The sequence below is a fragment of the Elgaria multicarinata genome, chromosome 3, assembly GCF_023053635.1.
Source record: "Elgaria multicarinata webbii isolate HBS135686 ecotype San Diego chromosome 3, rElgMul1.1.pri, whole genome shotgun sequence".
Lineage (NCBI taxonomy): Eukaryota > Metazoa > Chordata > Lepidosauria > Squamata > Anguidae > Elgaria > Elgaria multicarinata.
Window position 1 is genome coordinate 51,573,745 of NC_086173.1, and position 24,851 is coordinate 51,598,595.

Below are 24,851 nucleotides of genomic sequence, written 5' to 3' on the forward strand. Positions count from 1 at the left end.
TCGTCTCACTCAACAGAAACTTTGCCAGACTTTGTGGATTCTTCACATTTAATTCTTGTCTTGGTTGTTGTCAATATTAGACAGTAAGCACGCTTGAGTGGGCCCATTTTCTTCGATACAGCAACCCCTTGCTTTTTAGGTGCTCAACAAATATGGCTCAGCACAGACAGACATCAAAAAGAGACTCACAAGTGATGTCAATGTGTTCTGAGTTCGCTTTTTATTTATTTTATTTATTACATTTATATCCTGCCTTTTTTCCTCCAAGGAACCCAAGACAGCATATATAATCCTCTTCCTCCACTCCATTTTATCCTCACAACAACCCTTTGGGCTGAGAGCCCGTGACTGACCCAAAGTCACCCAGTGAGCTCCCATGGCTGAGTGGGGATGAGAATCCAGATTTCCCGATTCCCAGTCCAACACTCTAACCACTACACCACACTGGCTTTTTAACCTATGGGCGTCAGCAGCATAGGAGCACATTGAAACTTGCGATGCTACAGCAAGTTGTCCGGCTGCTCTGTCACTGACTCCTCCTCTTCTTGGGGAATGGCGCTCCCTAGAGCCACACACTGACCAAAGGCAGAGCGAGGTTGGGAAGGTTGTGCCTATGGCATGGCTTCTTAACAACTGCCGGACGAGCGGGGAGGGACCAATCTCTCTCTTTCAGTTTCTACCACTTTCAAACTTTTTGAAACACAAGCTCACTCTGTCCTGTTTCCACATTGGTTTGCAATTGTTTCTGAATATATGCACTTTTGAGCAACCCCCCACCCCCACTATACATATTTTAATGCATTTCTTGATCAGAAAATGGCTTTGCAAAATTCGCAGAAGTGCAAAAACCAAAGGGTACCTGCATCCCGGTTTGTGTATTCGCTTGGGAAGTGCGAATCAGGTCGGTTCATATGAAAATGAATTTCTCCCCATCCCTAAGCAGGAGTTGGCGGCATTTGTACTGGCAGCAAAGGAAGCAAGAGAGCAGACATCTGAGCTCCCTCCTTGCTTGTTTCCCACTACCACGCCTGCTTTCCTTCGTTTCAAAGAGCTCCCTTTCTGCTGCCGGGAAATAAAGTGCCCCACAGCCATAGCCTCCTCCCATCTCAGGCAAGCGGCTGTGGGGCACCTCATTTCCCGGGGGGAAGACTGAACGCTGCAGTTGCAGAGCAACCAGCCAGACGGCTGTAATGGACCACCTTTCAATCTGCAGCTACGTTACAGGCACTAAAAAGTGAGCACAAAGGACATCCACACAGTGCTTCACGTCTCCTGCTGATATACATCTGCCTTGGCCTTTACAAATGCAATTATATTATGAATAAATACTGGCATATCTGTTAATGTTCTGATGGAAAAGATACTAAGATGTTATGCAATTAAATGATAAATTCCCCTACACACACACACACAAGACAGGGAGGTAATTTCGTATATGGTAGCAACAACAAAAATATTCTTCTTATGAAAAATAAAATATGGGAATATTTTAAAGCGGCAAAACCAAAGCTCACCCGCTCTATGCATGTTAAAGAAAAATCGATAATCTTCAGATGTGTGTAGGAAAGTATAGGATTTCTTTTATTGACTTTCACAACAATAATTTCTTATACTCTGAGGTGCAATTTTGTTTTCCTGCTTATTACAAATGTACTGAAAGAGTTGTCAGTCTTTTAAATACTGAGGCAACCTGAAATACAACAGGGATCCAAAGGAAGTTTAACAACCTGGAGGTGTAAAGAAAGATAAAATGACACAAGAAAAGATTTAAGCTGCAGTCCTACGGTCCCTGGGAGGGAAGCCCAGGGACCATAAAATAGTGTGGATCTCCTTCTCTGTCTACACTACAGAGAAAGAAGCCCATAGAAGCACAGGGGCTAGAGGGTGGGGTGAATTGGCAGAATGTGAGGTCAATGAATTTCATCCCAAAGCTCATTCCAAATCATCTGTATTGCAAGCTTTGGGGGGGGGGGGTTTGCATGAAAATATATGTGTATATATGTGCACGCAACTATGCACATCTTTAAAATGTTATTCTCCCATTGTTTAAAGTGTATTTGTGCCCATTTTTCCAAGGCATGCAATTTTCACATGCATTTTTCAAACGCACACATTTTGTCAAATGCATTGGGAGGGGGTTTGCACAAATCACAGTGCAAGCTCAGAAATCTACAGACTTCCATCACAAATTTCGTCCGAGACCGTGAACAGTCTGGAAATCCTGGTCAAAAAATGAACTGAAATGAATTTTTCATACATCCTTTGATCCACCCTCGCAAGCCTCCCTTCTTGCAGTTGTGGAAATCTCGGTTTCCTTTGATATACTCAGAAATTGGGGGGGGGGGGGACAATGACACTGCAGCCCTGGAGCTGGCACACTTGCTTCCCCTCCATTTCTAATTCTACCCTGCTGGTGTGAGCCCTGAAGAACTTGGAATTTGGTTGTTCCTCCACTATGGATTGTCCCTCCCTGGCCACCATAGGACTGTTCTGGCCACTGTTGAAATGACCTCACCTCAACATGATATAAGTATATGAGTAATGTGAAACGTTAAGCCCCTTTTTCAGATTCCACTGCCAGAAAATGGAATGATAGGAGCGAGCCACTCTAATTTCTGTAGGCCAATATATATATATTACACAACCCCTGACTTTTTAAGCAGCTGTTAGAGGCTATGATCAGGAATAGAAGAAGGGCCAGTAGGGAGGGAATGCCTAACCCTTTTCCCTCTCAAAATGTTCCCCTCATGATACTTTTTTCTTGACAGGGCAAAAGACACAGGAACCTATATCATTCCCCCTATGAAGAGGGGAGGGAAAGTACTTCAGGCAGGCAAATTTCAGAGGAAAATGGTTGGCAGAGAAAGGTTTAAGTACTCTTTCTCCATCCAGCTTGGCCCTCTGGTACAGAATGAAGTGCAATGGCCAGCATCAAATGACCAACATCACAGACAGTCTTCTTTGACTTTCCCCAACCCAGTGGCCATGTGCTTCTGTGAAGAGGAATGGTCCAGGAATACTTGTGTCCTACGTTCCAGAATACAGCGTTCACTTTCATGGGTCATCATAATTCTTTTCTTAATGCAGTCTTCCCCAACCTGTGCCCTCCCAAGGTCTGGAACTTTAATTCACATCATCCCTGTGACCACTGGCTATGCGAGCTGTGGCTGACGGCAATTGTAGTCCAAAACATCTGGAGGGCACCAGGTTGTGGAAGGTTGCCTTAAAAGTCTCCTGAATCTGGCCCACCACCCTCTCTATTTTTTTATTTATTTGTTACATTTATATCCTGCCTTTTTTTCCTCCAAGGAACCCAGGGTGGCATACATAATCCTCGTCCTCTCCTTTTTATCCTCACAGCAACAAGGTTGGGCTGAGAGTCTGTGCGTGGCCCAAGGTCACCCAGTCAGCTTCCATAGCAGAGTGGGGACTAGAACCCAGATCTCCCAATTCCCAGTCCAACATTCTAGCCACTACACCCAGGGCCGGCGCCAGACTATATTGCGCCCTAGGCAGGCGCATTCTGAAGCCGCCACCCCCCACCCCGCCCCGCCCCGCTCGCTCACTCTCTGCTCCCCCCCGCCCGCCCACTCTCTCCCGCTCCCGGCTTTGAAGCCAGGATGCTGGGGTTGGGGGGGTGGAGCGCGTCGCGGGCGAGAGCCGGGCCGGGGCGAGGCGCAGCGGCGGCGGCGACGCAGGGTGGGGCCGCTGCTGCCGCGGGCCGGCCCACCGACCCCCTCACAGCCGCCGCCTCCAGGACATGAGGAGCCGCCCCTGAGGGGCCGCCGAGGCCACCGGCTGCCCCTGCTGCTGCTGCTGCTCCCCCCCACGGGCCGGTCAGCTCCAACCCCAGCGTCCTGGCTTTGGAACAGCACACCCGGAGGCCGCTCTAGGAGAGCAGCTTCCGGTTACGCTGTTTGGCACCCCCGTTTGGTTGGCGCTCTAGGCGGCCGCCTGAGTTGCCTCTATGGCAGCACCGGGCCTGACTACACCACACACCACACTGGCTCTCTCATCTCTGTCCTCCACATCTAATAATTCCAAGACCTCCACCACCATGGGGTTGATTTTCAGTCTGTTCTACCAGCAACAGTCCCATTTATGTGTATACAATTTATATCCACAGAGTCCTTTGCTCAGATGGCTTCTTCCTACTTCTAAGCTGTACCATCCTTCTGGCTCCCAACAAGAGTGCCTTCCTTTGCTCCCCTCTGTCTTCAATGGCATACAAGTGACCATGAGGCCCACTTGTAGCTATGGTAATGAGTATGAATGGCAGGAAGAGAAAGAACAGAGAGGTTAGGGATTTGGTGAAGGGGGAAAGGCCCGATTCCAGGGTGTGAGTTCCAGCTGATAGGGGGAGCAGAAGACCTGGATTATATCCTTTTCAAGCTGTGTGACTTTAGGTGAGGTACCCCTTTGTACTACTTCACACTCGATAGAAATAACAAAACACATTGGATAGCCACTATGTGTGAACCTTGTGATGTGTGAAATGAACATTCATTACATGTTAATCACAGAAAACATTGTCATCTTTTCAGTGCCAGGCAAAGACGTACTTATTTTCCCAGGGATTTGGATATTAGTTATGGCGCAGGTGTTGTGGACTGCTTTTGTCATGTTCATTTTAGAATAGAAATGATAGAGGGGGAGATTTTATGTATTGTGGATAAACACTTTTCGTACTATATTGCTTTTAGATTATGTTTTATGTTATTTGTTTTTATTTGTATTGTTGTACTGATTACGGTTTGTATCGATTGTGGGTTTTTTTCCTGTTCTATTAATTATGGGTTTCTGTATTTTTGTGTGTAAGTCACTTCAAGACTGCTTTTTTGTGGTGAGAAATGATGCATACATTTTGATGGTGATGATGATGATGATCTCCTCGCTGCTAGGGCCAACCCTGACTCATCACACAATATTTTTTTTGCAGCGAACATATGGTAGAATAATACACATAGCTGCCTCACATGTTTGGGAGTTCACCAGTAGAGCTGAGCCCAATATCTGTGGTTGAATATTTTGGATCTGAAAAGAGGGTTTTTAGGAGGAGGGAGGAAATATTATCTGAAAGGCAAGCCTGAAAGTTTTTTGGGGTTTTTTTGGAGCTGTTTACCTGTTGTTTTGATGCCCCTCTTGTCAGCTGTTTCAGTGCTAGTTCTCCTTTATGATATAATTCCAACCTATCAGGAATCATGTAGTCATGATGCCACATGACCAATCCAGTTTGGCCATGTGGTTATGTCACTGAGGGCAACTGATATCCTCACATCACTCTCACTCTTTATGTGGGAGGGAATTGGGAACACATCCCTACTGCCAAGCCAAATTGGACCAATTCTCCCTGCCTTGCCTAGAGAGGGAACGTCAATCCTCTTGCAATCCCTCCTTCATTCCCCAACAATGAGGACACACTTTCACCTCAGTTTACAGCACCCTACAAAGGATTGATAAAATGAGGGTGCTGCTGCTTTTGTGGGGGAACAAATGGGTTCATGAAAAGCCATTCTCTATTTGGCCACTAACCACTATCAAAACACACGCTGAAGTGCCAGTGTGTTTGTTAATTGTCCATCCTCATCCCTCGCTTCTTCTTTTCCTCCCTAAACTTCTCTCTCCTGACTATCACTCCTACTGTCAACATTTAGATGGCAAACTCCTCAGAACAGAGACCTGCCTCTTTTGCTTGTGTCTCTCTGTAAAGCACCATGAACATTGATCAGGATATCAGCATCTCTATAGCAGTCTATCCCGTGGCACCAGGATGAATTCCAAAATTCTCCACTGACCCTCAAGAAATGGTGGCTGATTGTAGAATCTAGTGGTATGGACAGAATTCTTAGCAACATTGGTTGTTGTTACAATGGTGGAGAAAAGCTTGAACCCACCCAGAGACCATTTCTGATGCATGATGTTCAGAAATAAGGAAGTTTTGCTGTGGAGCTCTTCAGGATCAGGTTGTGTGTACCCCGTGCATGATCTCTGCTGCTAAGCTCCACCAGCTGTTTCCCCTCTTGTCGTCTTCTTCTTCTTCACTTCATATAAGACATATATGCAAATATGCTGGATCTGAAGAATCCCGACTGCAGAAATTTGAGAATTCCTACATGCAGGGTTTTTTTTTTAAAAAAAAAACCCAGATGAATGAAAATCGAAGGGCACGATCCCATGGGTTGCACCCTTGTGAGGCAGAAGCCTCTGGAAGTCTCCCACCTATTGTAACTGTTAAGCCCATCCCTCCCAAGACAGAAAACTGTGAAAGGATTGCTGCAAATCAAATTCTAATTTTGGATGCACACTAACAACTGTGGTTTCCAACAGAGCTACTGAGTAGGCTGTGGCTCATACTGACCTGTAGAAAGTGTTGTTTGTGGGCACACTTGAAGGGTTCTTGCTGCTGCAGTCTCTGCCCACCATGGGGAGGTAGCCGTGGGTCTTGAAATAGCTCTCTGCTCCGAGGGCAATGATAGCCACACCATCCCGGACCTTTTGCCTCAGGCTCATTTTCCAGCTCTCTGTGACTATGCTGATGAGGCCAATGGGGAAAGAGAGGGGTGGGACATCCATGTTGCCCACCGTCAGACTAGGCACAATCCAGACATAGCCAGGTCCAATCAAGCCCGCCTGCTCTGCCATCTGGAAGAGGTATTCTGCCTCCTCTCGGGAGCAGTACACAATAATCACTTGTGCATCTAACTGACGCAGCAACCTCTGAATTTTGGAGTTGCTGTCATCTGGGCTCATCTCAAAGGTCAGGATGTCCTGGATCTCCCAGCCAAAATAGCTGGCATCGGTGAAGGAACGTATCACATCCAGGAAGACACTGTATCCGGGATATAGGCTGGTGATAACAGCAAAGGAGCTCCAGTCATATTCCTCCAGAACTTTGAAGATCACCTGGATCTGCTGTTCGATGGAGACACCCAGCTGTAGAAAAGCAGAGCCAGGCTCCTAGGAAAGGAGAAGACAGTGAGTTAGCAACTAGGTGTGCATGTAAGTAGTTTTTTTTAAAAAAAGTAAATAGGTAAGAAGTCAAGAAGTCTTGACTCCTTAGCTATTTTCTTCACAGATTCAGAATGGAAGCCTTGACGACCACGCTTGTGGCCAACACTAAAATCTTCCCAATCAACATTAGGTACAGCCAGTAGTGTAGTGGACCCAGGGCTTATAGGACTGATGAGACAGACAGGACTCTTTTATTTGTAGGGATGATGGCATCATCTGCCACCCCACTCAGACTTCCCTGTTCCCTTCAAGTGTAGCTGCAGTCTTGGGGGGAAATGGATTTTCTTCTTGGTGCTGGGAAATGGAACTCCTGGAAATTTTTGACCTGGTGGTCTTATGCTATTTGGGCCGCCTGTTGTGTCCCTCTCTTTGCCTTTCTAAACATCCTCAGTCTCCAACCTGCTAATTGCTACAGTGTCCTTTGCCAGCTCACTATTCTACGACTGACAGATGATCCTAAGAAATTGGGTGTCATGCTGCTCTTTGGTGTGAGTGTGTGTGTTTACATACTCACACATATTACACTCTCAGATATAGATATAGACCAACAGCAGTACCTGCATTTTTGGACTCTCCTTGGGGGATTCACCTAACTTTGAAGCCAGAAACTTCCCTTTGGTTTCAGCTTTGCCACTTGTTCACTGCATAAGCCTGGGCACATCAGCAGAACTATCCATGTAGCTCAGATTCATCTCCGCATTTAAACAGACAGCACATTCAACCTTTCATCTGCAAGTCTACTGTGAAACTAAATTAGTCAAACATTGCAATATGGTGAATAAAGACAGAAGATGCTTTCATCAATTCTGCCACTTATTAGCTCTGCCTCAGCCACTCACTTCCTGTACCTACTATTCCTACTCAACCTTTTTATTCCCAGTTCCTAATGATTCCTTATCTTTCCTTGTGTTTCACTTTGTTTCATGTGACATGTGCATGCACTTGCATACACACAGACCACACATATGTACGTCTGCAGAAACAGCTTTCAGGGATTCAATTGCTCAGTCATCCACCCACATTATTTGAAATATTCCAAATTTACAAAGCAATCGGGAAGTCCACAGAGCTTCCTGTCTTCCTTTGGGAACTAGAGGTCTTTGAATGCAACATTCTGCACAGTGAAAGTTTCTCATACTGTGATGGCTTTCCTAGCCAATCAGCCAAGGAAGGGAATTTATTCTTACTGTAAGTGTATTTATCCAATTTTGAAAACATACAATAGCTTTCCCCTACCTGTTGCCCTCCAGTCATGTTGGACTACAAATCCCAGCATTTCCAGCCAACGATAAGAGTTGTAGTCCATCTGTTCTGGAAGACACCATGTTAGGAAAGGCTGCCTTGCAATCTTGAAACACAAAGAAAAAATGCACATAGAGAATGTACTCTGTTAAACTCTGCTTCTCAGTTTGTTTCTGCCTGATACCCATCTCACCTTTTCCTAATTATCTTCTTTGACCCTATCTTGTCCCCTCACGGATGAGTCTTAGTTGATCTGCCCTTACCTTCTAAGCATTTTCAAAATAGAGCATTTTGTGTGTGTTTTGCAGAAACTCATATGAAAATCCAGCACGTTTTTTCCCCCAGAGCAAGCCACTACCCTTTCCAAAGTAATTGTTTCTGAAAGAGAAGTGAAACAGTCCCAGACAAAAGGAAACCTCAGATAACAAAGATTTAGTGGGATATAAATTGGAAGTGAGGGTAGCAGAGGATCTGCCTTGGAATTTGAGATGGCAACAGACGGCATGGGGTTGTCATGTGAAAAAACAAGACATTCCTTCAGAAGAAGACGACAGGGGGGAAACCTATCATCCCAGAGCAATTGCACCTGTGAAGATTGAATGAAAATGAACAAAATATATTGCTGTCATCAAACCTAAATAAGCTAAAACCTTGAAGAAGAAGCTTCCTTGAAAAATGAACCCTCCAATGCCTTGAAACTACTAGTTTGGATTAGGACGCATTCTTTCTTGGTGAAGGGCTGTAGTAGCTCAGGGGTGGAACACCTGCAGGGCATGCAAAAGATCCCAGTTTGAATCACCAGCATCTCCAAGCAGGGCAGAGAAATGCCCTTGTCTAAAATCTTGGTGAACTGAGAACAGAGAGCACTGGGCCAGGGGAATCAATGGTCAGACTGGGTATAAGGCAGATTCTGGTGTTCCTCAACCCCAAATGCAGCACAAATGACTTTCATGCACACGTAAGTGCACTAAAAAGTAGGGCTGTGCACCGCCTCGTCTCCGAAACTGGACCCTGAACCGAAGCGGGCTTCTTCGGCACATCTCAATCTGAATCCGGATCAGGCCCAGATTGGGCTGAAGTGATCTGGATTGGATTGGATTGGACCCAAAGCACTTTGGGCCACTTCAGCCTGATCCAGTGCTGCCCCCTCTCTCCTGCAGGACTACCTGACCTGTCCAGCAGCTGCCTCTCCTCAATGAAAGCTGCCATTTTTAAGGAAGATGGTCTTTTATGGCCACTGTACTTTGAAATGATAGAGCTGCCAAACAACAGGTGGCTGTTGGACAGGTCAGGAAAGTCAAGCAAGCGGGCGGGTGGGTCAGTGGGTGGGGGCAGCAGCTTGCCAGGTTCAGATGTGAGGAGGGCGCGGGTGCGAGCAGTGGGGCAAGTCTGATGGACTCCCAATAGGCCTCGTGCCTGGGAACCTGTAACATCCAGCCTGTTTTCGATGTCTGGATCTTGCTTTGGATCCAGAACTGAAGTGGATCAGACCAGACCCGAAGCAGCATGAGGCAGATCAGGGCTGATTCAGAAGCTATGAATCAGCCTCCAAAGTGGATCGTGTGTGTGTCCCTGCATAGCCTTACTAAAAAGCTGCACAAGGTGCAAGGAGCCCTAGAGAACATTTCACGTCTCTCTTTTATTTAAACTCAAATCCCATATTTTCTGAGCCTAAGGACAGATGTGTACATACCATGAAAACTAAACATGCCCACTTAAACTGAACGCACAATGTACCACAGGACTGAAGATGCTCAAACAGTTGACCCGGCCATCATAACACTTTGGGAGAATGTAGTGAAAAACAGGATAAGTTCTGAAATTGCAGCTCCCATTGACAGGAGAAGTCCTGTCACAAGGACTTCGTTTATTAACTTTTAGTTAGTCTTATTTCAATTGTGCGCAATATCAGACTAATCCTAAGGCATGTTAAGAATTCTGTTTCGTTAGAATAATTTCATTCGCCTTTGCATGCACATGCAAGTTATGCAGCGAGATGCTGCTGGAATTCTTAGCTCAGACAGCTGGTCAAACATTCATAAATCATGCATTATGTATCTGTGTATCAGCCTTTCAGCTCTCATGTTCCCCAAAGTTGCTGCTGTTCTTGATCACATGCAGGCAAAAGCGCAAGAGAATCCATGATAGTGGCACCAAGAGAAGGCGATTTGGATTGGGCCAAGCATGTTCCAGATGGGACTGTTGTGATTAAAGCTGGTGGCTCAAGACTCTCTGGAATTATATTGGGTGGGAAGGCTCAGGTCCAGTCACATGGGCTGGGCAGAGGACTTATAGGCTGTACTGCCTGAGCTTCGGCTCAGTTGGGTCACAGAGTTTCCCCAAGTTTAGTTTGACAAGCTTAAGTATCACACTGCTCCCACATTCCCAAGGCTTGGGATCTTGCTTGAACCAGTGCCCCGTGCCAGTAGTTTGGAGACCACAGAATTCCCATGAGCCTTTTAAAAAGCCAGCTTTTGTGGGCTTTTGCCCAGCTCTGTTACAGTTGTGATTAGTGTCCAGAATGTGGAGAAAAATAGATGAGACATTGAAGGGCAGCTGGAACTTACTGTCTGCTATGGTAAACTTTGGTTTAACATTAGGTAATCAAACATGAATGAGAGCTGAACAAAAGCAAAATGGCTTGGCTCCTTATTTAACTACCTGCAGTTTACCATTATGTCCTACAAACTGTGGTTACTTTTAACTATGCTTTAATGAAACAAGCCAATTTCAACTGTTGGTTATGAAGTTGGCTTGTTTCAATAAGCCATAGTTAAGATTAACCACTGTTTAGGGTTCAGGTGCAATGCTAAACTGTGGTTAGTCTCACAAAAAAGTGAAAACTTGTGATAGTCACCACGTAGCCGTACCAGTGGAAGAGAGAGGAGGGGAATTACACCAGCCTGAGATTTGTTCACCATAGTTTAGTGTTACATATCACACACACACACACACACACACACACACACACACACACACACACACAGTGCTGTTCACTATAACAAAAGTGAATCCAACTAAAAAGCCAATAATGTGAAATGAAACCAGACAAAAACAGACTGGGGAAAAGCTAAACATGCTTTCACATACATCAATGTGTTCAGTTGTCTCTTCAAAATTCTAAACACTGGACACTTGGAATGTTTTCCTTGTGTGCAATCCATACATTTGTGAATTACTACTGACATATATCATGGGGGGGGTGTATAGTGGTAAAGCAGCAGTTTCTGCAGCTGAAACTCTCCCCACGGCCTGAGTTCAATCCCAGTGGAAGCTGGGTTCAGGCAGCCGGCTTGGGTCGACTCAGCCTTCCATCCTCCCAAGGTTGGTAAAATGAGTACCCAGTTAGCTGGGGCAAAGGTAATAATGGCCAGGGAAGGCAACGGCAAACCACCCCGCTATAAGGCCTGCCAAGAAAACGTCAGCGAAAGCTGGCGTCCCTCCAAGAGTCAGTAATGACTCAGTGCTTGCACGAGAGGTTCCTTTCTTTTTCCTTATTCATTTCATTTCTATATCGCCCAATAGCCAAAGCTCTCTGGGCAGTTCGTAATATGGTCATTACTGCATGTTCATGCTGTAAACTGCCCAGAGAGTTTTGACTATTGGGTAGTATAGAAATGTAATGAACGAATGTTTCTGAAAGACATGTGTACTATTGGCCCCTGATCTGGTCCTGCCACATTGCTCACCAGACACACACACACACACTTTCATGGGGCACCGGTAGGACCCCCCACACACACATCTACTTCACATCTGTTCCAGGCCCCATAAATCATCTGTACAGGCCTTCTAACATGTCAGGCAACTTCGATATGGGGTACTGTCGGGATCACTACAAATACCTTAAGTCCACCTGCCTTCCCGAACTTGGTACCCTCCAGAATTGTTGGACTACAATTTTCATCCAGCATGGCTGGCTGGGTTAGTGGGAGTTGTAGTCCAACACATTTGAGGGGACTTGGTTGGGGAAGTTCGCCTTAAGTTAAAGGGGTGTGCATGTGTTTTTAAGTCTTCCAGATTGTACATAGTAATGCAGCACCATGGAGAGCACCACAGAGGCTGCATCAGGAGGAGGCACTTATACTGCCTCCTCAACATAATAGCCTGTTGGTTCCCCCCTGCGGCGTCTGCTGCCATGTGCCAAGTCGTTCCTCTGGAATGTCTGGCCACATAAAGAAGAACCTCGTCACCATGCTGGCACAAACTCACCATCTAAGGTAGCTGACATAACCGTGTTTCCAGATGGGCTGCTATGGATGGATCAAGAGAGCAAGCCGCTACAGGGATCTGTTGAACATGGCCTCTGAACAGAAGCTGTTGGGGTGTACTGTCTCACTAGCTCTTCTAGAAGGCCTGGAGCAACTTAGCAAGGACCTGCAGAGCTTTCCTGTCAATAATCTAGAGCCTTTTTTTGGCTGAAGCACAAGAACTTGTTATGAGCCACCTATGGCCATTTCCATGGATTGTTTTTTGGAGCACACGTTGACATGGGATTGAGCACTATTGGGCCTTGGCAAACAGAAAGAGTCTGTTTCAAGGCGATCCCCATTATTGCTAATTATGTCTTTAAAGGGTTCCCCCCCCCCCGATTAATCCAGTCTTGGACTTGCAAAAATAACACCAAATTGTGCTGGCTGCAAACATGGCTGAGGAGCCTTACACGTTTTCTTGTGAGCAAGGTGACAGTAACCACCACTGACACCCTGTGACGGGCAAGCGAGCTAAAAATAATTGCCCAGTGCACAATCCACCTGTAAGGAATCAGAGTACCCTGCAGCAGTCGTTGCAGTGTGATTTCATGCGCCCTGAACGGATTATTCAAGACACGAACACTGCTTGGGTGGGAAGAAACGTGGGACTGGATTTCACCCTTGCCAACTCCAAGGGATGTTTTGGAAGGGATGCAAAATGGATTGCATTTGGCTTTGTTTCCCATGGGACTATGCTTCCCCAACCTGGTGTCCATCAGATGTGATGGGCTACAATTCCCATCATCCTCAGCTAAGCATGACCTCCCCATGCTAGCTGGGGTTTATGGGAGTTGCAGTCTGACACATCTGCTGGGCACCAGGTTGTGGAAGGTTGCACTAGGTTCTTCTTAACATTAGAATTCACAACAGAAGGAAAACACAATAACTTGTCGGTACTTGTTCAGTATAATTGGTCCCGAAATCAATAAACTGACAACACATATTGACAAAGTCATTGGGCCACACACCTTCCTTTGCTTCTATGAACCAAGACAGTCCATTCCGCCCCACCAACCGTTTCAGCAATATAAAAGACTTCCATCAGACATACCATAATCGAAGGAGGTTTATCTGATTTCCATTCCTTTGCCAAGACCATTTAAGCAGCAGCCAAAAAATGATAAATGGTTGGTTGAAGCACTGGTTGAAAAAGTACAGTTCCTAGACATTATAAGGATCATTCGAGACTTGGGAAACATGATGCCAATTGTCAGGACACAGGGCCCTCTCCTTCCACATGCTGGGAACTGTTAAAGCCATAAAGAATAGCAGAACAACATGCTTAGGAAAAAGAAATTATAAGGCTACAGCAGGAGGGGCAACCTCAGGCTGGGGGCAGGATAAATTCAGCCCTCTGGGACTCCCCAGAAGGCCCAGAAGCTGGTATAGGGTGCTGCAGTGTTTAAAGGATACATTTGACAATAATCTGATAGTTAACAGTCACATTGTACATGGACAATAGTGGGGAGGTACAGATTTTGTTAAATCTGGATTGTCAGGTGTCTTCTATTCCATTGTCCATTCATGGACAGAATCGGATTTCTTTTAGAGATGTACGAGAACTTTGTTTCATTTGCACTAATGCGTATTAGCGGTAACGTGCATTAGTGGTAATGTGCATTAGCAGTAACATGCATTGTGGAAGTGCACATTTGTGCAAACCTCCACCACCTAAGGCAAACAAACAAAACAGTTCCCAAGTCCAAGGAATCCACGCAACTTGGGAAAAGCCAGTCTGCAGGTAAGTTTCATAGAAATCTGAACTTGAACATCCTTAAACATCCTTAGATCATAGGACTGCCTGCCTCGCCACCACAGTCATCTAGTCCTAGCCCCCTCCTAAAGGTAGATGGACCATAAATAAACCAACAGCCCCCATTACAATCACCTCCCTTAAAATGGAATACAAATGATCTGAATCACAGGGAGCCACAAGCAAAGAGCAGAGCGAAGAAAGAACACCGTGCCAGAGGTGCTTGCAGGCCAAGAATTGCTCTGCAAAACAATACAAATGGCTCAGTTAACTTGATTACAAGAACATAGCAAACCTCAAGCATGTGTGTGTTATTGTAATGTTCCTGTCTGACAAGGAGCCAGAGCCCCTGACATCACCTGCGGTGGGCAAAAGAGGTCCTCAAGGTCCTCCTAAAACTGCTCATTAAGAAGATCATCTGAGGCTTTTCTCCAGGTGCCCCTGTCATCAGAGGCTAGGTGGGTGGTACTTGGGTAAATTATTATTATTATTATTATTATTATTATTATTATTATTAAATATACTGCCACATGGCTGAAGCTCGCTGGGCAGTTTACAAAGATTAAAACACTGAACATTAAAACCGATGTACAAAATTTAAAAGAGACATTTCTGTGATGGGAGCCCAACTTGGGAATATTTTCTCCAGGCTGCTCATGTGGGTTCTAATTGATGGATTTTAAGCACTAATCTCAGACATTTTTGTTTGCCTGGGCATTTTGTGATTAACTGCTGTTGAAGGTACTTTTGTTTACTATTTACTGTTACTCTGTTATTTAAAATGCATTTTTCTTTATTGCTTTTGTTTTGGGGAGACACTTTGATTTTATTTATTTTAACTTCAGAAAATTGTAAGGCAGGCAGGAAATATATATTTTTTTAAAAAAAGTCTGGGACCTTCTGCATGTAAGGCATGTGCTCTACCACTGAACTGGGGCCCCTCCCGTCTGAATTTCCAGCGACTGCCACACAGGACTCCAGAGTATCTCTCCACTGACCCCAGGATTTAACATCCGTTTTTCCCTAAGCCAGGAGCCCACCAGAACCCAGTCCAACCTACTCCCGCCACAAGGCAGTATCCCAAGAACCAGGGATTCCAACTGTTTTATTAGCCCTGATACTGTACATTTTACCAACAGCCTGGGACAGAGGAATTCAACAGGTAAAGCTCTTCTCATTACTTCATCTCTGGCCCAGGAAATGATTTACCCGCTAAATTCCAGTATGTTTAGCTGCTGTTCTAGGCACAAGAGCAGGGCCATTGAAAAATGTCGGCAGCTCTCATGAGAAGCCAGCCAAAGAAGCTGCCCTAATTGCAAGGCCTGATTGCCTACCACAGCCTTCCCCAACCAGGTGCCCTCCATGTGGTTTGAACTTCAGGTCCCCTCACCAGTCCCAGCCAGTACGGTATCCCAGTATCCTGGGAGTTGTAGTCCAGCACATCTGGAGGGGACCAGGTTGGGGAAGGCTGGCCTACTGGATACAGTAGCATGCGTAAGTGCAGGATCAGGACCTCCACTCAGCACTGAGCATCGCATGTGCAGCACCACCATCAAAGCAGCAACATCCTTTATTGGCTCAGCTCCTAGCACAGAATCCTGGCCCCCGGATTCCTTGCATGGCTTAGATGACTGGATTTCCAGGAGGCTGCTTTACTCTTTGACCATCAACTTCCCTGCCTGCCTGTCCAGCTGCCCAGCTGTACATTTCTTAACTTAAACCTGTGAGTTTAATTGTCTGAGAGGAGCCAGACCTCAGCAGTTATGTATGGCTTAACAGAACAAGATTGGTAGTGGGTGCAAATTGCTATAGGTGATTGAGATCTATGGATTTATACTAATTTCAGCTAAGAGGAGTTGTATCCTGGAAGGTAGAAATAGGTATTTAAGAATGGTGTACTGTACCCGTTTCCCAGCCCAATCACCCAGAAAAACAAAGAGGTTTTACCTTGGGTGTCAGGACCACAGCAGATCCTCCACTGATACTAATGATGGGTATGTGAGTCTGGGATGAGATGAAGTCAAGAATCTGTGCCACAGCTTCCGTGCCGATGTTGTCCTCAAAGACAATCCCATGGATCTTTGTGCTGGAGAGCATATCGCAGATCTGGGTCAGGAGAGTGCTGGGATTGGTGTCATTCACTACCACGGTGACGGGATGAATCTCTAGAGGCATGTCCAAGAAGCTTTGGTGCGTCAGCCGGCTGCGGATGTGGAGAGGGTATGAAGATCCTCCGAAAACCACCGCCACGTTGACCACTGGTTCGTCGGGGCTTGGCAACAAAGTATCCATGAGGACAGCCGAACAGCCCAGCACCATGGACAGCACCAGGGTGTTTGTCAGAGCTCTGCCCATGTCCACCATGGAGTCCCTGCAACCCAGAACAAAGAGAAACCAGTCAGAAAAGGCAATCGCGAGAGATCCACAGGAGGAGCGGGAGGAAGGCACCAAAGATGCTCTTTACCAGCAGGATATCAGAGGGCCATTTCACACAGTGTAGAGCAAGATTTGCCACAAGGTATGCATGGTGGGCCAAAGAATCAAACCCACTCTTTGCCAAGCATATCTCCATGTTACACTATTTCTGAACACCTGTATGCTGTGTCTGCACTTGACATTTTTACCTGAGCATTTAAAATCGGTGCAATAAAGAAATGCGCACAGTGCCATCAGCCTCCACAGAGCAGTTGCAGCGTTGTTTCTCCCTCGTTTTAGTCATATTCATCTGGTAGTTCTACCCCACCTCACACGGACTCTCCTGCTGTCCTAACCCAGCCTCACCGGCCTTGTCCATTTCCTCTCTTGGATTAGATGATCCACTAACCATTCACCGGCCTTTCCCTGGCTTTCCCTTTTTCCTCCTTCCCTGGTGTTCACCATCCATCTTTACCAGGGCCTTGTATTTGTCCCATCTCTTCTCAGAACCTCTTGCCCTTTCTGCATCCCAACATCCATATTCTAGGTCCACAATTTCTCTTGCCCCACCATTCAACCCCATCCACCTTCTCCCCATATTCCTGTACACCAGGGGAGGGAATCTTTTTTTCTGTGGAGGGCTGCAATCACCTGGGGATAATCTGTTGGGGTTGTGCCTGACCCCTGAACCAGGGCCAGCAGTGGGTGGGGCCAGCTCTTCTCCCTTCTTACGCCTTCTGGAACCCCCTTTCCTCCCCCTGCCCTTTCTAGACAGGTGAATCTGCTTCTCAAGCCAGTAGGAATCCCGGGCCTTTTTCTCTGGTTGGTCAAGTGTGGTTGGTTCTATTTGTTCAGATATGCTTAAGAGCCACTTGCTAGGCAAATCTGTGAGGAGAATGTTCAGCCTTTTTCTTCTATTGGCTGAGCAGGTTTTTTTTCTACTTTTCTGATTGGCTAAGGTGTCACCTGTTGCTAGACAGGTGTGTGAGCAATGACAGAAGGTTTTAGAGTTATTTATTTATTTATTTATTTATTTATTACATTTTTATACCGCCCAATAGCCGAAGTTCTCTGGGTGGTTCACAAAAATTAAAACCACAATAAAACAACCAACAGTTATGGATTTTCAAATGGATAAAGAACTACATCTGATGATTCCTTGCATTTCCTTGTAGATTGCTCCATGCCTCCATCCATGTACTTTAAAATAACAACAACAACAACAAATCCCTTTATTGTTGTTAACAGGTTGACCCTTCCATTTCCTCCTTTTGTTTTCACCACCACCACACCAACTTCAAAACTGTGTTCTCTCTCTCTCTCTCTGTGTGTGTGTGTGTGTGTGTCACACACACACAGAATGGGAAGCATTTTGACCTAGATCACAGAGCGTGAGTATGCTGCTGCTGCGGAAGCAACAATGCAGAGGAACTCAAATCTCAGGAAGGAAAGGGACTGAAGGGGAGAGTCAGAAAGCTCAGGCCACATGTAGCTCACAACCCACAGATTCTCTGCCTCCGCTGTGTATAGACAATTTCAGGTTTTTCCCATCTCCCTGACCAGCCTTTAAACTTCCACTTCTACACATCTCTCTCCACCCAATTTCCCTCTACTGCCACCCAGTGGCCAATTCTCACTGCTTTCTGTATATAACCTTTTCCTATATGCATGCATGTATGTATGTGTATGTATATATTTGCTTCCTTTTCTCTTGCTTTCTTACTTAGCACTTGCTGGTTCCATCCAGTCACTCCCAGCTCTTGCAATCTCAACGGGCACTGCTGTGCTATTCTTTTTCAGCCTTCTTTGGTATCTTGGTTAGAATGAGTCAAAAACACCATAGATTCCCCCCCCCCCAAGCAAAAGGCTGGAGGATAAATTGCCTGGTGCTTTGTGCAGCTGACAATCAAATATTTAAGAGGGAAGACTCTCCCATCCCATCATTCAGCTGCACTGTAAATCATCTCAGCAGCATATTCCAACACACACTGACATTACTGCTGGCAAGATGAAGCTTGGCCATCAGTCAGTCACACAAGGTACCAAAGCAAAGCTGTGCTGACCATGAGTAAAATATTAGTGTAGTTCCTTTATTAGGGCACTGAAAAGATCACACAAAATGGGCAAGCTTTTGAGATGTCCAGATCTCTTCAGCAGGCAAGATGTTATAAAAAGCAGACGGAGTGGGGAGAATTCTGATTTATTTATTTATTTATTGCATTTCTATACCGCCCAATAGCCAAAGCTCTCTGGGCGGTTTACAAAATTAAGACAATTCAAAACAAAACAACAGTATAAAACCATAATATAAAATACAATATAAAAGCACAACCAAGATAAAAACAGCAGCAATGCAAAAATACAAATTTAAAATACAAATTTAAAACAGCAAGGTTAAAATTAATTTATAGAGTGTTAAAGTTGATGGTGTAGTCAGTGTCTCCACATTCAGAGTCTCAAGAGGGAGGGAGGAGGGGTCTGCAGACATTTGAATTAGGCTGTGCAAGTCATGTGATGGTTACTGGTCGGACCTGCTGCTGCCCCTAGCATTGCTGAGTTCAAGAAAGGTAAACATGCTGCCTCCCTCCATTTCATTTTTGAAAATAAATATATATAAATAAATATAAAATTAAGGTGTTTTCCATCCTGGGCAAAACACAAGGTATTACTGGGGGTTTCTCCCACTTTTGCTATGTGGAAGATCAATGTGTGTGTGTGTGTGTGACACCAGCTGTGGAAAACCTCAAAACAAATGCAACCCCAAACACTGCGTCAAGCGGATCTCTGTTCGCAGAGGTGAAAAGAGACTGCTCTTTCAGAAGCTGAACGTCTCCTTTTCCAAGTATAAAAGCAACCACCTGCTTGAGTGGCTAATAAAGGGCAATTTAGCCGCCAAAGACTAATTCCAGTCATTTTGTATACACCTGCCTTTTCGGGCAGAGTGTGGGCTGAAAGGTTTTGTTTTTATGTCACCAACTTGCAGTCTGCTTTCTTGTATTTTTAACCCCCCAAATATATAAAGTCTTACATATTTTTTTTACTATTTCTTTATTTAAAATATTTGCAGCCTTTCTTTCCATCTTGCTTCCAAATGCCCAAGGCAGCTACTATCGCCAAACGTTTTTAAAACAGCAAACTACGGAAAGCAGAGAAGATTTAAAACCAAACGCAAAAGCCAAGTTTTAAAAGCCAAAGAAATAAGAACCCACAGGCTAGCCAGGCCAAAGGCCAGCTGGAATACAGAGGTTTTCCTTTGGCATCTATATGCCTTTGGGGAAGGAGCAGGACAGGCCTCCCAGCGCAGTGAGTCCCATAGCTTGGCTGTTACAGTGGGAAAGTCTTTTCTTTGTTCCCACCAACCATATCTCTGGTGGTAATGGAACATGAAGCAGGGTTTCCCCCAATGAACTGAATAATCAGGAAACACAACTGAAGCTCCCTTCAAGTATCCTGGAATCAAGCTGTTTCAGGGGCTAAAGATAATAACCTCCACTTTGAATTGAGCCCCAAAATGCACTGTAAGCATCTAGAATCTGTCATGGTGGTGGATTCTGGGTACTCCAAATTTTATGTCTAAAACCTCCACATGTTCCTAGTTCTTGTGAACACAAGAACATATGCAGAGACCTGCTGGATCAGACTAGATGCCAGTGGAAGTCCACAAATAGGACATGAAGGTAACAGCCTTCTGTGGTTATTAGGGGAGAGGAAGAATGAACCCTGTGCAGAAAACAGGAGCAGGGCCAGCCTTAGGGGTGGGCCAAGCTGAGCTGAGGGGGCGCCAAAGCTGCCCACATAGGTGGGGGGACCAAAGGCCCTCCTCACGCAGGGTGCAATTTCTCTGAGGACTGGCCCTGGGCAGGAGGCTGAGCTTCTGTACCTGCTCAGTTCTGATTTGACACTCCTCCTCCTCCTCCTCCTCCTGTTACTCCAAAGGTTTAGAGAAGCAGCTAGTCTCTCTACGGTGGAAAAAATGGCAGCATCAGTCTTTTGAATCACTTCCTTCTCTCCCTCATTCTAATCCTTGTGTCAGTTAACTCACACTTACCTCCCAAACTCTACAACTCATATCAACTTAACTGTAACCGCATCAACCCCTGATCCAAACGTCCAAGTCAAATACAGCCTCTGCAATTTAAGATTATGCTAGGGAAGAATATTTGCAAGGTCAATTCTGGTTTCAGGTTATATATTTTCCGCTTCTGGAATTTAAACCACCATAGTAGATACATAACAATTCAAAGCATCATACAAAAGCTATTATGCCCATGCTGCAGATAGGGGAAATGAGGCACAATATTAAGGCAAAGGTTGTGGGTACAAGAGCAAATGGCTCCAGGGGGTTCTTGTCAGTGGGCCCGTACTAGGGGGTGAACCCTCAGCAGGCTCCCAGCCATGCCTACCCTTAATACTGGCCCTGGACATGAGCAGAAGATGATGTCTGGACTCCCCGTAAAGTTCTTTGAATAAGGCAGGGTGATGGCACCATAAAACCTTGCCTTAGAAGCATCCTTAGAAGGAGGGAGAAAGACCTTTCTGTTGTTGGTGGTATTGGGATTTACTGAAAATCACCCAGAGTTCTACCAGTAGATCCAGATCTACCTTCTGCCCAACCCTGTAATTGATGACACCACCTTCGTGCAGCAAGCTGGGCCAGCTGATCTTTGTTATTCTTACTACCCCGTCATTCTCTGAAAAAGCCAAAATCCTTGGAAGAATTGGGAATCAATCCCCTCCCTTCTCCTGATCCTCAATCTAAGAAATTGCTCTCGCTTCTTCTTTTGAGTGTAATCCAGTGAAATTGTATGGAACCGTGGTACTTGCCAGGTGAAAGACGAGAAAATTACTATGCAGGGCAGCTCCTGAAATGAAAAGTGTTGAGATGGATGTTGGGGCTAATAAAGAAAGACTGGGAACAAAATGAGAAAAATTAGATGAAGGCTTATTTCAACTGTGGCACTTTCCACACATGCACAAAGTAGGAGAAGGAAGAAGTTGGGATGGAGTCAACACAGGCAATGGTGCACCTAGGTAAATTTAGACCCTAAACTTCATGGTCCTTTGCTCCCCGACCCCTTTAGATGGCCACATGTATTACTTCCATTTTGAATCATACAGTTAATGTTTCTCTTCTCCCGCACGCCACCACCATTCCATGCTTTACAACTGCTTCTACATTCCTGATATGTTAGATCCTCCTATTCCACCACAAAAATTGTTTGCAAATCCTGATTTAAAAAACAAAACAAAACAAACTAAGATAGGGTGACCATATGAAAAGGAGGACAGGGCTCCTGTATCTTTAACAGTTGCATAGAAAAGGGAATTTCAGCAGGTGTCATTTGCTTATATGGAAAACCTGTTGAAATTCCCTTTTCTTCACAACAGTTAAAGGTGCAGGTGCCCTGCCCTCTTTTAAATCTGGTCACAGTACAGCTGCACTATAGCTCCTGCAGCTTCAACTGTTGTGATGAAGAGGAAATTTCACCAGGTGTGATATGCATGCAAATGACACTTGCTGAAATTCCCTTTTCTTTCCAACTATTAAAGATACAGGAGTCCTGTCCTCCTTTTCATATAGTCACCCTAAACTAAGATTGTGCAGTTTTGCATGTTCAGCTCACTTAAATCCTAGCACCACCAGGATGTCATGAATAAATGGAGTCTGCTTCTGCTGCCCTCATCGCCTGCCGCTGCTCTGAGTGCGATGTGGCGGATTCCCTGGGCTGTGGGGGCTGGACTTTAGGCCCAAGGTCCAGCCCTAAGTTGTACACAGAGAATGAAAAGGCCTTGATTGTATGCATAAAGGGACTGCAAGGAGTAAAGACTGAGAGAAAGAAAACACCAAAGAGTCCCAAGCTGAGCTGAAAGAAAGTGGGACAGAAAATCATGAAGAAATGTGGACTGACAGTTGAACTCAAACACGGTAGGAAATGATTGGTGGGGTAAAGGAGGGGAAGAGGTGGTGGAGAAGGTGGTGTCTTAGGCAGGATCTACACTACTGCTTTAAAGCACTTTGAAGCGCTTTATAACAGTTTTGACCACTGTTGGGGCCCAGGGCACACTCCATATACCGTTTTCAAAACTGTTATAAAGCACTTTAAAGCACTTTAAAGCGGTAGTGTAGATCTGGCCTAGTGGAGTTCTGGGATTGGATCCTGAACCTTCCTTCTGCACGCGGAGGGAACCTGCTTGTGGAATGGGATTTCTATGCCCTCCCCACTCCCCTGCAGTTCCCACACACCATCCAAATCTGCTATGGTGAGCCCTCAACTGGGTGGGTGGGTGGCGGAGGGGATTGCAAATGTCCTGCTCTGCAAGCAAAGTCCTTTAAAAAAAAGAAGAACAAGCCAAACATTATGTATATGGGGAGCCAATTCCACAATGGCATTCAATTATACAAGATTTGGAAACATTTTATTAAGTTTTTTCATTGATGCCAAATGCAAAAATGGGGGTGGTGGTGAGGGCAGAATCATCACCAGAAGAGCGGAAGGAATGGGCGAAGGGGTCTTAGCTGAACCATTCGACATGCAAGAAAAGGAACCAGATGGGGCATGGGAAGCTAAGCATAAGAAGACTCCTTATGGCACTGTGGCAGCAGATGGGCTGCATGCGCCCAACGCCATAGTGTCAAGAGGGTTAGCGTGGGCATTTATGAATCAACAAAAAAGAGGAAATGCATCACTAAAAAAAAAAAACAGGACAAAAGAGGACACTAATATGTAGGGGTGTGCACGGACCCCCCCGCTCCGCTTCACTTCCAGATCTGCGATTTGCGGATCGGGCCGCTCCGCTCCGCCTATGTCCACTCCGCTCCGCTCGGAGCTCCGGATCCGGATCAGAGCTCCGTTTCCCCCCCCCCCCATAGGCTTGCATTAAGCTAAAAAAGTATACAACTTTTTTTCTGTGAAAGTTAGAAACCTCAAGTTTGGCAAGCGGCCCAGACTTCCTGGTGGAACCGCGGGCTCAATTGAAGATGCTGACGGACTGCGGACGGAGGCAGGTAAGGGAGAGGAGGGCTGGGGCGGTTTACCGGGCCCTGCCGCCGTCGCCGCCCATGCGCCGACGGCGGCAGAGCCCGATAAGGGACCAAGGGAGAGGGGGCGGCCCAGGCTTCCTGGTGGAACCAGGGGCTCAATTGAAGACGCCGACGGACCGCGGACGGAGGCAGGTAAGGGAGAGGAGGGCGGGGAGGGGGTTACTGGGCCCTGCCGCCGTCTCCGCATGGGCGACAATGACAGCGGCAGGGCCCGGTAAACCCCACTTACCTTTCCGGCGGAGCTCCGGATCGAGGCGAAGGATCCGCCTTCACCTCGATCCTCTTCGCCACGCTCCGCCGGCCCCCCAATCCTCTTCGCCTCCGCCTTAAGGGCAGGCGAAGCCCCCCCACTCCGCTCCTGCTTCTCTGGTCCGATTAGAAGCGGAGCACATCCCTACTAATATGCATAAAATTTGCACAACACTGCCATGTGAATACACATAGATGCAAAATTAAAAATCATTATAAATAGAAATGCAGTACTGTGTGGAAACTGTGACCAGGTGACGTGTGTACCTGCCTGTTCGGCCTGCCGTCCAGATGTTAATTGGTAATGCAACAGTTCTTATGGTTCTTTCTCTTTAAACCTGTATTGGAGTGGACAGCTTTTCAAACAGAGGATGCTTTCAAATAGAGGATTGTCCTCTGTAAAAGAGGACATCTGGCCACCCAAATTGCAGACACAACGGACACAACAACACGCATCAAATAATGATATTAAAGGCTCAGATAAAGGTAAAAGAAAAACTTACATCCAATTCCTATGAAACTAATTGTTACCGTTCTCCAAAGGGTTAAAATAAAGAAAAAATCAACCAATTGCTTTTAAGATTGCTAAAACAGTCTACAGGTCAATGTCTTCTCCAAGGTATGTAGCTAAAGCCACATCACATCACATTGCATCTGAGGCAAGAGAAAGAACAAATCCCTTTTTGAAACATTTCTTCCCTGTGATTAGGACTGGAGGCTTGGGTTTCTGTTTTTAAAAAGAAGTTAGGATTACCAATAATTTACAGATGCCATTTTGTACATTTCTAGAAACACTCCCCACCCCCTCCTCAACAAGGGCAGATATTAAATAGGGAACTATCTAAACAGAATGTGATTATATTAGGTAACAAAATGCCACCTGCAA

At 45.7% G+C, this 24,851-nt stretch overlaps 1 protein-coding gene across 2 annotated transcripts in view; it reads right to left on the minus strand.

The window, feature by feature from the left end:
- The window catches only part of GRIN2C (glutamate ionotropic receptor NMDA type subunit 2C), a 106,191-nt gene that overhangs the window by 38,913 nt on the left and 42,427 nt on the right, over positions 1–24,851 (minus strand). For both annotated transcript variants that reach the window (XM_063120249.1, XM_063120248.1), the window contains exons 2-3: positions 16,207–16,630; positions 6,359–6,957 (exon numbers count right to left, since the gene is read on the minus strand). In XM_063120249.1, the coding sequence (XP_062976319.1) occupies positions 6,359–6,957; positions 16,207–16,623 (1,016 nt within the window). In that variant the 5' untranslated portion in view covers positions 16,624–16,630. The remainder of the gene's footprint in view (positions 1–6,358; positions 6,958–16,206; positions 16,631–24,851) is intronic.